Source organism: Gallinula chloropus (genome assembly GCF_964237585.1).
Source record: "Gallinula chloropus genome assembly, chromosome: 11".
NCBI classification, from domain to species: domain Eukaryota; kingdom Metazoa; phylum Chordata; class Aves; order Gruiformes; family Rallidae; genus Gallinula; species Gallinula chloropus.
Genome location: NC_140096.1, coordinates 175,271 through 190,546, shown reverse-complemented (window position 1 = coordinate 190,546; position 15,276 = coordinate 175,271). Strand labels below are relative to the sequence as shown.

Sequence of the window (15,276 nt, the reverse complement as noted above, 5' to 3'; positions counted from 1 at the left end):
AGACAGAGCCTTTCTCCCAGTCTAAGAAATTGCAGTATTTACAAAGTAAACCGAACCAGGAACATGCCAGTGCAGTGTTGTGAAATAGAATCTTTTACAGTTCCTTAGAGCTACTGCTGACTGATGAGCTGTAGAAAGATACAAAGAGGGACCTACAGTTTCAGCTGTACATTAGCTAGGATCAAACTGCCAGTTGAGAATAGGAACTGCATGGATGCTCTGGGCTGGCTCTCAAGGACAGACAGCTAAATCTCCATAATGTAGTATTTATTATTCTAAATTTTGTCCTCCTGTTCTGCTGCAGTTGCTCTTCACCAGACAGCCAAAAGCTGTTTAAAACGGAAGACGTTGTACATTTTTCTCCTCTAGAAACCAGCAATGCCAATACAGAAGGAAACAAACTTTCAGTTAGGAGGGACTTTTTGTGTACACCCTCCCCCTTTCTAGTATTTTTAGACATTTCTCCTTTTACCCTGCAGTTCCTCAAGCTTACTTAGGAAATTTTGAGTGAGGAAGATTTGTTGTTTGATTACTGTATTTGATAAAGTATGAAACTACTTAAATATTACTGTACTTGGTACTTGGGAGGGCTGTCCAAGCAAAGCAGTTGAAAAAGGGAAGGGTGATGCTGGCCAAATACCATGCGGTGTGTTTTGTTTTTCTCCCCTCTGGTAGAAGTTCACTTGGTAAAAGTTGTTTTCAACATGCTGAATACTTTGCTTTGCTAGAAGAATATTCTGAGTGGGGATAGGAAAGGCAAGGTCAATGTATTTCTAAATTACTTTGGTTTCCTTTGCATTGGGCAGGGATTCTCAAGACTGTTTCTCCTTGTAAATTAATCTGTCTGAAAAAAAAATCTCTAAAGGGAGAGAGAAGCTGGGGCCACGTAGAATAAATCAAGCAAGTAGGAATTGCTGAGGAAGTTAAGGCCTGGCTCCACAGCTTCTCTGTCCTGCTAACCCCTTTGGGCTTTTGGCACTTTTTGAATTCATTTAAGTAATGGGACAGAGCAGCGCAGCCTCATTAGGATGTTGTTCTTGGCTGTTCAAGCCTTCAGTACCCTGTTTTCTTGTTACCAAAGGCAGCTACGCTCACAATTCCTTCAGCTCTACCCAGGGGTAGAGAACTGGAAGAGTAGGAATAGCCCCTGGCATCTAATTACTCCTTGTTTTCAGGAGTGGTATACTTGAGGATGCAGATGAAGCACAAAAGGGCTGGAATTAAGCTAAAGCAACTTCCTAACACCAGCATTTTGTTTTGATGGGGTTTGTGCTGTATCACCTGGTTCCTGGCCCTTGTGAAAGCAACACCTTAATGGTGAAACATTTAGGCAAATCCAGATAGAGATGATCTTTGTATTATCATGTTCCTTTCATTGGCTTTACTCCCCTCCCCGCCCCCCCCCCCCCCCCCGCAACAAGCTAAATCAGTGGTAATAAATGACAGTGTTTAAATAGCAACAGAATAATTGTGTAATACAGGGAAATGTTACTCTGACAAGACAGTGTCACCTAAATAGTACTTTCTTGTCCTGTTCCTTGAGTTAAGCACAAATGGAAAACCTGAACATCGTGTGTGATTTCAGAATCTGAGTCTTTTTCAGTAAATCAGCTAAAAATAGTTTGGACAAACTCCAGCAGTTGTTTTGGACAAAACAGCTTTTTGAGGCTCTCACCTAAAGAGGGTTACAAAACAAAAGCTAGAAACAAATAATCCAATGGCTCTCAGTTTTATTAAATAAGCAAAACTTTTTATATATATATAAAGTGTAACATGGTTCATATTCTTAAATAATTGTGAAAACCTTTTACACAGTGTAGGGTGGCGGTGGGGAAACAGGTAGTAGCCTATAGACTTCATTTTAGACTCTTCTCAATTCTTTCAATACACTTGCAATCATTAAATACCACAGACCAAAATCGTTGTATATTTTATAATGGCTCTTCGAAGGCTGAACAAACACTGGTATGAGAATAAGTGTCTGTGCACTTATTCTCAAGAAATAGAGGTTCTAAGGGCTCTGTCACACAGACAAGCGATGCGTGTATAAGAGGCATATTAAAGCTGAGCACTCACCACAGAAATAGTGACATCTAATGATCTGGCTGCTCTGAGCTCTGTAGTACTAATGCTTCAGGTAAACCTTTGGCAACTCAGGATAGTTGGGTTTTTTTTCAAGTGAGAATCCTTCTGCTTTTTCTAAGCATCCCTACCCACACCTTCTATGTTTAAATTTATAGTAAAAGCATTTTTACAGAAGCTGAACAGACTCATGCCAGGGAATGAATGACATGCAGCAGCAACTGGAGCAGTGCACGCTTCTTACTACAGAGATTTACGAATACCACATACTGGTTTAACATCAGCTCTCACTCATTTTGTCATTAAGACTTACATTATATTTGGGTCAACCAAAAAACCCAAAGAGATTTATAAAATTTTACAACAATTAAACAGTAATGTTTAATTCTACAAATGAATAAAGCCAACTACTGCAGCTCAATACGACAAGAGGGCTAATGGTAGTGAAATCATCTATCTGTACAATTTAATATATTACTGACATGTAATCCTTATAAAACAGTAAATAACTTAGACTGACATCTCATAAAGCATTTGATACTTGTTTCATGAACTTACAATATACACTTTAAAGTGACAAATTACATGAAAGTAACATAGCTAAAGATGAAAAAAAATCAGTAAACCAGAGTCTCTACACCCAAGAGAATGCTCTGGCTCCAGTAAAGCACAAACTCTGCTTAACTCTTGCTGATTGCAGGAGGTTAGGATTTTGCCTTCCCACATTTTTGTTTTCTCATCTAGAATTGTAATTAAAATATAGTTTCTAGAACTGTTCTCTTACAGTTTTAAAAGCATTTAAATACCATGCTCTCAAAAAGAGCATTTATTCAAAGTTATATTTACAATATAGACAGTTGTGATCAGGTGTTAATAAGATCAACTCTTCCATGTAAGAAGAAATCTAAGCTTATGCGCTGAAGATTAATGTGTCAGTGTTTTGAGTTGGCTTGTAAACATACCTAAAAACAGATGTGGATGATTGAATTATCACTTAAAGTAGTTGGTTAGGAAAGACTACATCACACACAGAAGTTCCATTACCTCTAAGGAGGACTAAAGAAGCACAAAAGCTGCAGATTATTTCCACAAGGCCACGCTGCCAGGTCTGTGACTCCAGCACAACAGATGCCAATGACTCAGAAGACACAATTCGCCTTCACAGTGCCTTGGGGAAATAGTGTGCTGGGTTTGTATTGGCACAGCATTCTCATTGTTTAAAAAGGAATTAGACAAAGTTAGTGAAAAATTAAAATGACTAGACAAATCCTACAAAAATTAGCATCTCCATAACCACCCAACACTTCACAGAGAAATTTCTGCTCAGTTTTCCACATCAGAAAACATCAAAACCGCCTACTAATCCTCCCTTAAAATAGCTTATAACTGCAGAAAAAGGGAACAAACATTTTTCTACACACAAATATTTAATTCCATGCAAGATGGAAAACATGAGTGCACAATAAACTTCATTTTATACCTAAATAATTTATAAATTAATCCATTAGGGATAGAGCAGGGCCCATAGCAATTATATTGTTACATTTTAAACACATGCAGATGAGTTAACAGCAACATTTTTACATAAATTTTAGTGCAAGAATGTATCTGCTTAATAAATAGACTAAGGATAACTATGTAATGCTCTGAGGTGTACACACAGTATCTGTGCACATAATAAACTGTTTCTGAAAAGTTGTCCTTGTTTGTCTATAAACTACAAGTGCCCATTGTAAATAAAAAAAGATCCATAATTATTCATGGGCTACTTCCCTGTGACACACGGTGTCACAAACGTTGTGGTGAAAATGTAATACTGAAGTTAATCTAGAGATTATTTTCTTTTTATACACAGTTTTTATACAATCAAGAAAAAGAGATACAATTTGTATCAACAAACAAAAGGTCATTTCTGGTTATTTGAGGCATTGCTCTCAGCTGCTTATACCATGCAAGAGAAGAGATTGAGAATTAATCGCAAATTAAAAATAGAAAATGCTGGTTAGTAAGAAATGTTTTTGAAAACTGGTCAAAAGTTCAGTCTGTTTTCCCCAACTGTGACAAATGTCTGAAGATTCCCCACCCCCATTAACAGAGACTACAACCAACTAATTAAAACAAGTTATTGTTAAACACCAAGTGCAAATACGTTATCACTTTCAAGTTATTTTAAGTACGTAATGACATGGTCATTATATGTATGTTACCTGTACCAACAAAAGAATATTTACTATGTGTGAAGTTATATGGTTATCAAATATCAGTAAATTAATTGTAGTTACACCTGTAATTGTGGTTTGTTGTTGGTTTGGGTAATTTTTTTTTAATATGACAGGAATGTATTTTGCACATGATTAAATAGCCCATGAGATATTTTGAATCAAACCAACTATTACAGTAACACAAGTGGAGGAAATGAGGTAACTTTGTTCCTCACACAGATAACTAGAAAGCAGCATGCAAGCCATTATCAAAACACCAGAAACAACCCTGACTGCAGCCTCACGTTCCGTGTGTTTCACAGTAAGAAACATTTAGGCAGTGTCACACCTTCTCATGAAGAAACAAAAGGCCATAAACCAGGCCTTCTCAACTTTCATGAAAAAAACTACAGTAGAAGTCAACAAGTCCTAGCTCGAGAGGTATCGAGTTAGTAATGGTTCGAAATGCTGAATATACAATGGAGTCAAAAAAGGGCGTCCAGTCAGTGCAGCTTAAAAAACAAGAAACGTCTCACGTGGAGACATTTAGCTACAAAGGTTCCCACCCTGAGCAAGATACCGGTTGCACAAACAATGCCACGCAAAATCCTCTCACCTGTTGAAACAGGAGCTCTAAAAGCCTTCATGAGGTAAATGCACACCTTCGCGTGGAGCTGACGAGCGAAAACATGGCCAGCTTTGCCGCAAACCCAAACTGTAGCATCTCTGTTCAAGAAGCAGCCTTCCCTGCTCTGGCGGGGGGGGGTTGTGAGCTGATGATCTCTCGAGGTCCCTTCCAACCCCTATGATTCTATGAGTCCCTCTCCAGCCCCACTCCCCTCCCATTGCCCCCGTCCCCAAAGTTGATGTTGTGCAGCCATCTTGAATGTTACAGTTACCCAAAACCCATTATTCTCCCCCCCACACCCCTGGCAGGGCTGTAGTTGCTGACAAACTGCTGCCTTAACATCCAGTTTCCACTGCTTCAGGTCAACTCGTCCAGTTTACATAAAAGTGAACTCACTGTCAGCTTGCCCAGTCACCGGGGCCAGCGGCTGCTTTACCGCGCTGTTGAGAGGTGGCTCCGAAGAGAGAAGCTACAGTTAAACTTCCTTTGTGTCACTGAACAGCGCTCACACCTGCGGACTCTTTAATGTTTTGTTCCTAATTTAATAAAGTATTTGGCTTCCATGGCCTTGAGCTTTTGTACTGGACAATTAATAAATACTCAAACTCTTGGGGAAGAGTTTTGACAGCTAAAGACCAACACCGGTATTGAGATTCAGAAGCTGAAATCAGTTTTTCCTTTTACAAATTAAGTATTTTCGTTTTTGTCAAGTTTGCTTTTTCTTCAATATTTAATATGCCAGTAGGCAGTGTCCAATGACAAAGCTGAAATACTAAACGTCATCTGGGTGTGTATCAAGCATACTTTTGAAGGCCGATTAGGTATTGATAAGCAAATTGAAAGTTTACACTAGTACATGCAATATAATTGCTAACAATAATTTTGTAGTAACAGCTTCGAGACACCAAAATTGACACCGTAATTCTTAATGAGTTATCCATGCAGCAAGGTATGCATTTCCTATAAAATACTATTAAAAATCCCTAAATTTAAAAATCTGAAAATTTACAATACAATCAACTCTTCTACAGTGCCTCAGCATATATATATATTATATATATAGTGTGTGTGTGTATATATATATATATATATGATTGCTACTGTGTACAGAATTTTATACTATCTTAGTAGAAAATATTTACAATAGATTGGCCCCTTCCTCCTTCATGTAAGTTTTCCTCTGTGTCCTCCTATATGCTGTGTAGTTTCATTTATCCAAGAGAGGCTGTAATGCTGCTTTAACGCCCTGTTCTTAATTTGGCAACAATCATAGCTGCCAGCTGTTGTGCATCTGTCATGTGGGGATTCTTTTCCATCACAGAAAGGACAATGCTTGGAGGGAAAATATTGCAGAGGTTCTTGTACGTTTGATACTGATGTTCTGGGATGATATGGGGTTCCCGGGGCTCACCACATATCCCAATCCAGGGATTCCTCCAGAGCTGCTCCATCTTCTCAGGCATGCTTCTCACCATTACAGGTTCATAGCACGGCTGCATGAGGTTGTTACTCAATGGATACGAGTGGTAAGTGTAAGAGTCTGATGCACATGGCAGTGGATCCCAGCTAGCATGCTGCTCTCGACAGAGAGGTGGTCTTCTCTGCCTTGTAGGGTTACTCTCATAAAGCCGCGAGTCAGAAACACTGTCCATTCTTGTCATAACCAAGGCACGGCTTGGTTGTGCAGTTGATGGATGAACATTTTGAGGCACAGGGTATTCTCCTGGACAACTGGACCGTGCTCCAACAACTGGATGCTGGGCATGTAGGCCTAAGTGGGAAACTGACTGTTTACGAAGGGACTGCTTAGGCTCTTCAGGTCCGTAACTCTGAACTCTACTTAAGGCTTCATGGTAACCATGGGAAAAAGGCTGAAGACGATTTTGCGATGACAGTCTGTGGATCTTCACATTGTCTTCTGGACTGGCATCTGCTACACCCAGATACAAGTCATTGTAAGAGGAATAAGAATCATTACTTGTATGGCTTAAGCAACTGTCAGGACAAGGGCTTGAGTTTCTAGAATACATCCCCTGGTCCATATCAGCCCCGTAATAATCTGTGTTACGGATACTACTTATGCTCAAATTGGAGAAATCACTGAGTAAAGAATAATAGCCATGGTCCCCCAGTGATTCATACTTGGGATACTGGTCAGTATAGCTAACTGAGGTGCCATGGCTATTGGTGACTAGTATAGGAGGATATTGCACACTGGACATATGTTCCAGTGAGGATTTCTGATGCATGAACTGTGAGGAACCTGGCACCGGACTGCTTGCAGAACGAGTATTTAATGCACCAGCTGCATGGCTTTTTGGTGGAGGGAGCGTTGGTACACTTAATGCAGAAACCAGAGACGGGACAGAGCTGGCCTCAGACTTCCGGGCTACTGATAACTTTTCCTCAGGCTCCACAGCTACTGATCTAATGCTTGGCTCTGACTGACGTTTTGGGGCAATGCGTTTCACTTCAGAACTGATTTCTCCTTTGGAGCTGGAAGGCCCTGTGCCACATTTGGCCAGGGCTCCCTCACTCATAGTTTTCACAGCAGATAATTTGGCACTTATTCGAAGCTCATCCGCTACTGACCTTTGAGGCTGGTTTGCCCGTTCTGGGTGGTAATATTTACATTTGTGCCCATAGGTGCACTTTTTACCTGGAAAAAAAAGCATGTTCAAGTTAAATAAACCAAATTTAAATCAATACCACCAGTTGCTATCTTTCTGGGGTGGGGTTTTTTAATGTCTTTCACCACTTCTCAGTAGTAATATTTCTGTATTAACCCCCTAGGGAATAATTTTATATATATATCCTATATACAGACAGCCATAGACTCTGCTACCTGTACTCGTGTGTATCACTGCATCAAGGGCAAGACACATCACTTTTCTTCCTTCTGACTCACAATTTCAATACTGGCAACATACTCAATGCTATATAAACCAAAACCAAACAGCTCTAACATGGTTTATATAGTTGTGAATCTTGAATACAAACCCGAAGAAAATACCAAAAAACTACATTATGCACAAGGCAAATCTGGTAATCCTTAATTTTCTGCCACATTGTTTTTATTATGAAGGGATACAGTGCTTGGATGGTCACAGGAAAAATTGCCTTCCGCCCCCCCCCAGTAATGATAAGATATCGATTAATTGCTTGCTTCACCTACCTCTGAATACCAAAAAAAAAAATCAATCTGACTTAGCCACTTACCATAAGGACATGGTTGTTTCTTATGTTCAGGAATAACTGGCCTTTTCCTTAGGAAATTTTCAAGGCTTGGACCATGGCGTCCTAAAGGATCATCAGGAGGCATAAATCTAAGGGGGGAGTAATGAAGTGTACATTTAATTTTTTACTGAGGATTCTAAATTAGCAAATTCTTTTACTTTGGAAGAAAAAAACCCCATACTTGTCATTCACAAAAGAATACATTAGCAGCCGCTCTTCTATGAACTTCTTCCACTCTGGTTTTTCATTCTGCAGATCCCTGTAGTTGTCATTTGATACAATGATGCCATCTGAGTCAAAAGCAAGTTTTACTATGAACCGGTCATCATAGCAAACTACTCTTCTTCCCTGAACTCTTCGAGATGGGGTGAAAACAAGGATTTTTTCTTTCTCCAATTTGCGTAGGATTTCTTGATCTGTAAAGTAATTTCAGTTGAACAGCTTTTAAAAACGTTTTAAAAGAAAGAAATGCAGTCTGAAATATGAAACTTCTTAATTTCTGACAAAGTATTTTGTAAAGACATTCATATAAGGTTCCTATTATTTAAAAAACCCTAGATGCAGGGTGCCATTTTGTTTCTAAGGTTTCAAAGCACTAGGTAAATATTCAGTATTTAAGCTTTATAACCACTCTACTCCTGAGTAAAGGCATGTACCTTTATTTGGTCTTCCTGAACACATCAAGAACTCTCCTACTGCTGTATAGTAATAGCCTTCTTGTTAGTTAGCTTAGAGTAAAAGAGTACATCCTGTGTGTCAAAAAACATGCTACCTCTTCAGTGTTTAAGATAATGTCCTACTAAAAGAGTCCCTGGCCCAATACTGCTTATTTTATACTCACTCAGCAATTAAGAATCAGTTCCTATATGCTTAACAGTGTTTACATACGGAAAAATTATCATTGCTGCTTCTCAAAAGTGTTGAAATGGTCTAGTGTTGTTACAACCCCCTCTTCCCCCCAGCATTATTTGAGGGTGCAGGTACTTAAATGCTTGTTTCCTCCCCAGTTAGATTTTGTTTTCAAACAGGTGAGTGCAGCATCACACGTACAGCCCAGGAGGTAGTACCCATCAGAAAGATTACGTGGTTGTGTCTTAATGCAAAACTTTTTCTTATTTTTAACCAAGGGGTCAAAGAAAAAACAAAAATCTTGATTTGTTACCTGTAATTGGTGCATCAGGTCGAGACTGTTCTTTTCTCCATGCAGGTACAAACACAGTGATGTCTTTATGTCCTTTTTCCAGAAACCAATCAACAGCCAGTTGAATTCCCCGACAGGAAAACCCTTCTTTATTCCCATGGCTGAGGAACATGCAAAAATGTTAGATACATTAAGGACAAAAGTTACGTTTGGCTTTGGGTTTTGTTGTTATGGTGTTTATGGATTGTTGTTTTGGTTTTTTTTCTTCTAAAGCTGCCATGGTCTAAGGTTATAAAGGGAAACAAAGTCTGTAAATATAGGTAAACCTTTTATCAGACCAGCTTATATAACTGGAAAAACCCAACTCTCCAGAGCTACTCAGCCATCAGATTACAGCAACACTACTAACTTAGACCTTGTCCTGGTTTCGGTCAGGATGGAGTTAACTTCTGTAGCAGCGGATGGAATGCTGTGTTTGAGAGTTAAAATGAGAGCAGTGCTGATAACACCCTGATGGTTTTAGTTGTGTCAAGCGGTCAAGGACTTTCTCAGTTCTTCATGTTTCTCTATTCATGAGAAAGGAGGGGATGAAGCCAGGACAGGTGACCCAGACTCCCCAAAGGGAGTATTCCATGCCAATTATGTCATGCTCAGTGTAAAGGGGGGCTGATGGGAGGAGGAGCAGGAGGCTCCAGGACGTGTGGTTTTTGGGGGACGGTCGGGTTCTGGGACGGCTCTGGGTGGCACGGCCTGAGCTGTGGGTTCGGTCAGACACTGCATTGGGTATCAACAGCTTCAGAGATTTTTTGCTCTAAAGTCCTGTTAGCATTGTTATATTTGATCTTTCTGCTATTTTAGTAAACTATCCCTTAGCCCTCATCTTGGTTTTGGGGTTGTTATTTGCCCCTTCCTTTTCCCTTCCCTTGCCTCACCCCCCCCTCCCTTCTCCCCCTCCTCTTTTCCTTTAAAGAGCAGGCAGCTGCGTGGATCTCAGCTCTCAGCCGGGGTAAAACCACAACAGACCTCTAGAAATAGTGACATTTAATAGTGACAAATAAACATGAAGTTTTTCTGCTTTTCATTTTATTAGCAGAGTTAATGGAAAATGCCACTTCCCCCAACAAACTGAACTTCTCTTAAACAATACCATAAAAAGCTATCAGTAACAAAAAGTGCTGACTGTCATGGGTGATAGGTGCTTTTACACACCTAGATTAAAATAATGTTTCTCCAATAATAAATGTTCTGCATTTTCATTACAGTTTTCTGTTTAAGGGAAATAACTCTTTCAAAGTTGTTTAAAAGGTCTGTCTCTACAACAACACACAATTCAGATAAAGGGGTTAAATTTAAAGCAGCTTAAAAAGTTTCTGCAAAGGGAAAAAAGAAATTCATTAGAGGTTTGACAGAAACTAAGTAGAATCTTAAATCATTAATCTTATTCTACCTCATGGGTGTGCCTTTCTTGATTTACTAAAGGTGAAAGAGTGAACTATAAGAAGCAGGTTTTAAATCCTCTCATGAAATAGTTTAGGAATGCCTGAATACATAAGCTCATATATAAGACAGTGACATTTAATTATAACATGCTTGGTAGCTAGCCTACAACACAGGTAAGAGAAACACAGGTGTTTATACTATGGCTGGATTTCACACTTAGATTCAAGCTGACATTTTCTTTGTCTGAAAACCAGTGCATATATTACTACTACACTATATAACTGAATAATAAAAACTAAGGGTACTGGTTCTTTTCAGTTAATATTGTATCTTCTTGAGAAAAAAACCCCACAATGTTCTGCCCTTTTTTTAAAAAAAAGCCCCAAAGCAAACCAAAACCCACCACCAACCTTGGTTGTCGCACTTCAGTCTGGTTAGCAAAGCGAACAACTTCCAAGGCTGCATTTTAAAAGCCTCATGCACATCCCTGTACTGACACAGCTCAATTGCTCTGAATTCTGAGCAGGCTTCATCAGCAGGAGCTCAAACACCCTGAAGTCCATGGTGTATTAGCATACACTGCATATAATTTTAGAAAGAATCAAGTTTTCCTCCCCTATTTTGTTGCCTCTGGACATTAAAGAAAAGTAATTTTCAACATCGTTCAAGGACTTGGAAAGATTAAAGCCATCCACAGAAAAACATACTACACAGCTAGACTGCCAGAAGAAAGTATTTGAGGGGAGAACTTTGAAAAGGGAGGGAGGCAAAGTAAGAGTAACAGCAGAATTAAAAGCCTGGGCTAAAAAATCCATTAAAAAGATGTATTATTAGTGTAAAGATAATACATGGCCTAAAATTATTTTTGCCACTAGCATTCTCATAAACCTTTTAGTGATTTATTCTTTTAAAATGTTGCGACAGGCAGACCCACCTCATAGCCACGTTGCTTCCATCAATGACAATTGGCCTCAAATTATCACTGTTATCCACAACTTCATCTTCAAGTGACAATTCAGGGCTTGTTATTTCCTTTGGGCAAGGGCCTCTTGGCACCAGAGTACTAGTGGCACTGCTGGCGCTGCTCTGTCCCTCTGATTCGCTCTTGTTGCCAAGTCTCACAAGCTCCGCCAGAACATCGTTGATGAGCGCATCTGCTCCCAGTTTATTCAGCACAGCCTGGATCTGATCTCCCGCATACCCAAGCTTTAAAGCAAAATCCATTTTAGCTTGGTATTCCTTGTCCAAATTTGTTTTGCATTCATCTAGCTTCAAGTCTTGTGTGATACTGCTCTGTGAAAAACTTGGGCGATCCAAACAAGGGGACCGACAGAGCGGCCGATGCGGTTTAGTGGAAACCTCCTTTTCTCTCCACTGAGTATTGCTACAGCTGCTTCTGAAGTATGGTTGCTCAGGTTCACTTTCTGAGCTCGTCCATTCCTCAGATTCAGCACTGCATTCCCCAGCATCTTGTTCCGCATTTCTGTCTCCTCTGGAGTGCCTCTTCTCCATTTTCAGCTTCCCTACCATAGACCAGGCCGTCATCACGTTCAGCTTCCAGCCAGAGATCTCAGTTCTCTTTCATTTCCAAAGCCACCTGGAATTCATACTCAATTGCATTGTGTTGACCAATTAAATGTTTGGACAGGGCTGAAGTTAATTTGCCTTGCTTATTATGTTCTGGCATGAACAACACCAACATGAAGTTCCTTCAAAAGAAGAAAAAAAAAACATTCGCTTTTGAGAAATTCTGCGAAATACGCAACTACAATGGCTTTGTTTACAAGTCAGGGGAGGTCCCTAGTCATTCACACTCCTGTAAAAAATGATCACAATAAAGGATATAATCATGTTGTCTCTTGAATCACAAATTAAACTCTCTTTCCCTCCCCCAGTTACTATACATACTAAAAGAAAAATAAATTAACACTTCCTACACAATAAAGCTACAGCTGGAATTAATGGGCTGAGTAATATTTAAAAAGAATCAAACAGAAAGGGTGACCCACAGCTTTCACTACAAACCCATCTTTACAGCCTTCCACTGCAAGAACAGGCTGTCTACATTGGGAATAACTGGAGTTCCAGTATGCATACAATTTAAACCAAACCATTTCAGCCTCTTTCAGTAAGGATTTACTATTGGAACCTACAAGTTAAACTTACTGCAATCTGTCAGATAGAGCAGCAAAGGTGATTAACAAGGTGTACACAGGTTCTGCACAACAATCTTCTTGTGCTCTTTTTGCTGTATCTACTGCACTTAAAATTCCATATTAAGGATGGATATTGCTGCAGTTTGCCAGAAAGGCTGATCAGACACTGATAATTCTGCTTTGTACCACAGGAAAAACTCTTTAAGGAATTCGAATGGGAGGTCTCACAAGCTGGAAGATTTACATGACACGTGAAGGGCTGAACTCATGTCATATTGCCTTTGAAAAACAGGTTTTAACAGGAATTGCACCTATAGCAGTGCATGTTTTAGATAAAATGGTAAACTAAGACATAAATACAGGTAACCGGAGAAAATTGATGATCACAGGGATTAGCTACAGGCCCACTTTCAGAAAGCTACAAGTTCCACTTTCCTCTCCTCTAAAGCGGTACGACTTGAGAAGGCAGGATCCAGTGCGAGTAACGGAAAATAGTAATGTCAAAGTCTTGAAGAAAACACTTATTTAAAATACACTTTCTCATTTTAACAAAAGCAAGATTTATCAGTCACCTTTTTTAGATTTAACTACAATTAAAGACAAGACAGACAAAAAGATAAAAAAACTAAAAGGAACCAAACTCCTGAAAGAGCACAGTTTGAAAGCAAACTTTCTACTGCAGAGACTTCTGTCAGTGAAGATACCTTCTGTCCTTTAATATTATGCATTCAATGAGTATCCCTCTAAATACTCAGGTATCATTATGATTACAGTACTCTCTATTTTCATTTGTGGTGATTTTGTCTCACATAGCACTAATAGTACATCTACAACCCAAACACTTGTGAACAAAAAAGTATCGATGAAATTAATCTGGAATGGGTTTTAATTATGCCTCAAGTATAACTTTGTACCCTGTCAAAACTAAAACAAAGAATATAAAAAATTATAATAAAGAAGATTAAAAAACCCACAGTATCAGGTTATCAACACGCTGGACCTTCAGCTTACAAAATACTCCAAAGAAGGAACACTTTACAATACTTGTGGTAAGACTAATGCTTTTCAAACTTACAATACTGTACTGCTTGGGCACTGCACAAAGAACAGTGCGATTCCATTGCTCCCAGTTAAAGACCTCCACTCCCCCGAAGCTGTTAACACTTTTAAAAGCGTGATGTCACAAGAATGGGTTGTGGGGTTTTTGGTTTTTGTTAAACTTATCATGCCTATTTTTCCCCCTCTAGTAAATACTCCTAACCCTTCTGCCAGTAGAAATCGCTTCAGAGACTGAAAATAGCCTTGAAAATATTATGAAGGAGGAGATGATTAGGTAGATTTTCAGATTTACTGTTAAGTTCAATTTCACCAAATTATTTTGCAGAAGTAATCACTTTAAATCCATTTTTAGAAGACCAAATTTACACTCTCTTATAAAGATTTAAATATTAATTTAAACTACAAGAAAAATGTTCCTTCCCAACTGGAAATGAAACCAACTGAGCTCACTCAGCGATAGTTTTTTATAGCTATGAAATAATCTGGGTAACGCTGTCACTATCACTTCCACATTAAAAAAAAAAAAGTTGAAAAATTTAATGACAATTATGCAGCCACAGGTGGTGGCTCTCCCACCACCCACCCCTTTTTCTTAGCTGGGAAATAGCATATTTTATATTCATATAAACTGATTTCAACATTTTGCTGCACTGTCCCAAATCCACATATATCTCTCTAGTGTTGTGTTATTTAACATCATATAAACAATTTATCATTAACTTCATTTGCCCTTCCCTGAAAGTAAGATCTTATTTTAACAAGATAGTTTGATCATAGTCAGATCTAAATAACCCTGAATTTAAAATTTATTTAAAATATAAACACACGAATTCTGAGAACATTTTCCATCACTGCTGCTGACGTACTCACTTTTGTCACATGCAGAGTGCGGCTCAGACACAATCTGCTGGGAAGCAGTACTGTGTATCGGGAAGGACTGCTCTCTGCCAGTCCTGTGCTGTGCTTTACTATGCTTTGGTTGCAAGTGACAGATTGGTGGATCTGTTATGAAAGCTCACACAATGGAAACGCCCACTTGTATGACTCATCTGGGGAGTTTCTTGCCTTTTTTTTTCATTCATGTCAGCCTTCGGTTGAAAGCCCCTAACTAGGGAAATTTTAGCCGTCTCATCCCTCTCTTGCATAGCAGTGGAAAATACTTGGTCTGTGACGTAGTGATCCCGTTATCTTTCAAGTATTTGACATGGGGATCAAAAAATCTGCTACAAAAGAAATACATCTGTAGTTCAAACTAAAAAAACCTGAATTACAGTGTTTTGTAAAAATCTCCTCTTCATATCCATCTAGGATCTTGTGAGGGAAGCGCTGAAA

At 39.1% G+C, this 15,276-nt stretch overlaps 1 protein-coding gene across 1 annotated transcript; it reads right to left on the bottom strand.

Annotated features, from left to right (window-relative positions):
- Positions 1–6,149: 6,149 nt before the first annotated feature.
- Positions 6,150–12,274, bottom strand: ZC3H12B (zinc finger CCCH-type containing 12B; the record flags this gene model as incomplete). The annotated part of the gene is made up of 5 exons (XM_084269168.1): positions 6,150–7,570; positions 8,131–8,237; positions 8,330–8,564; positions 9,311–9,450; positions 11,664–12,274. The coding sequence occupies 5 exons, from the start codon at positions 12,272–12,274 to the stop codon at positions 6,150–6,152; spliced, it is 2,514 nt and encodes an 837-aa protein (XP_084125294.1).
- Positions 12,275–15,276: the final 3,002 nt, after the last annotated feature.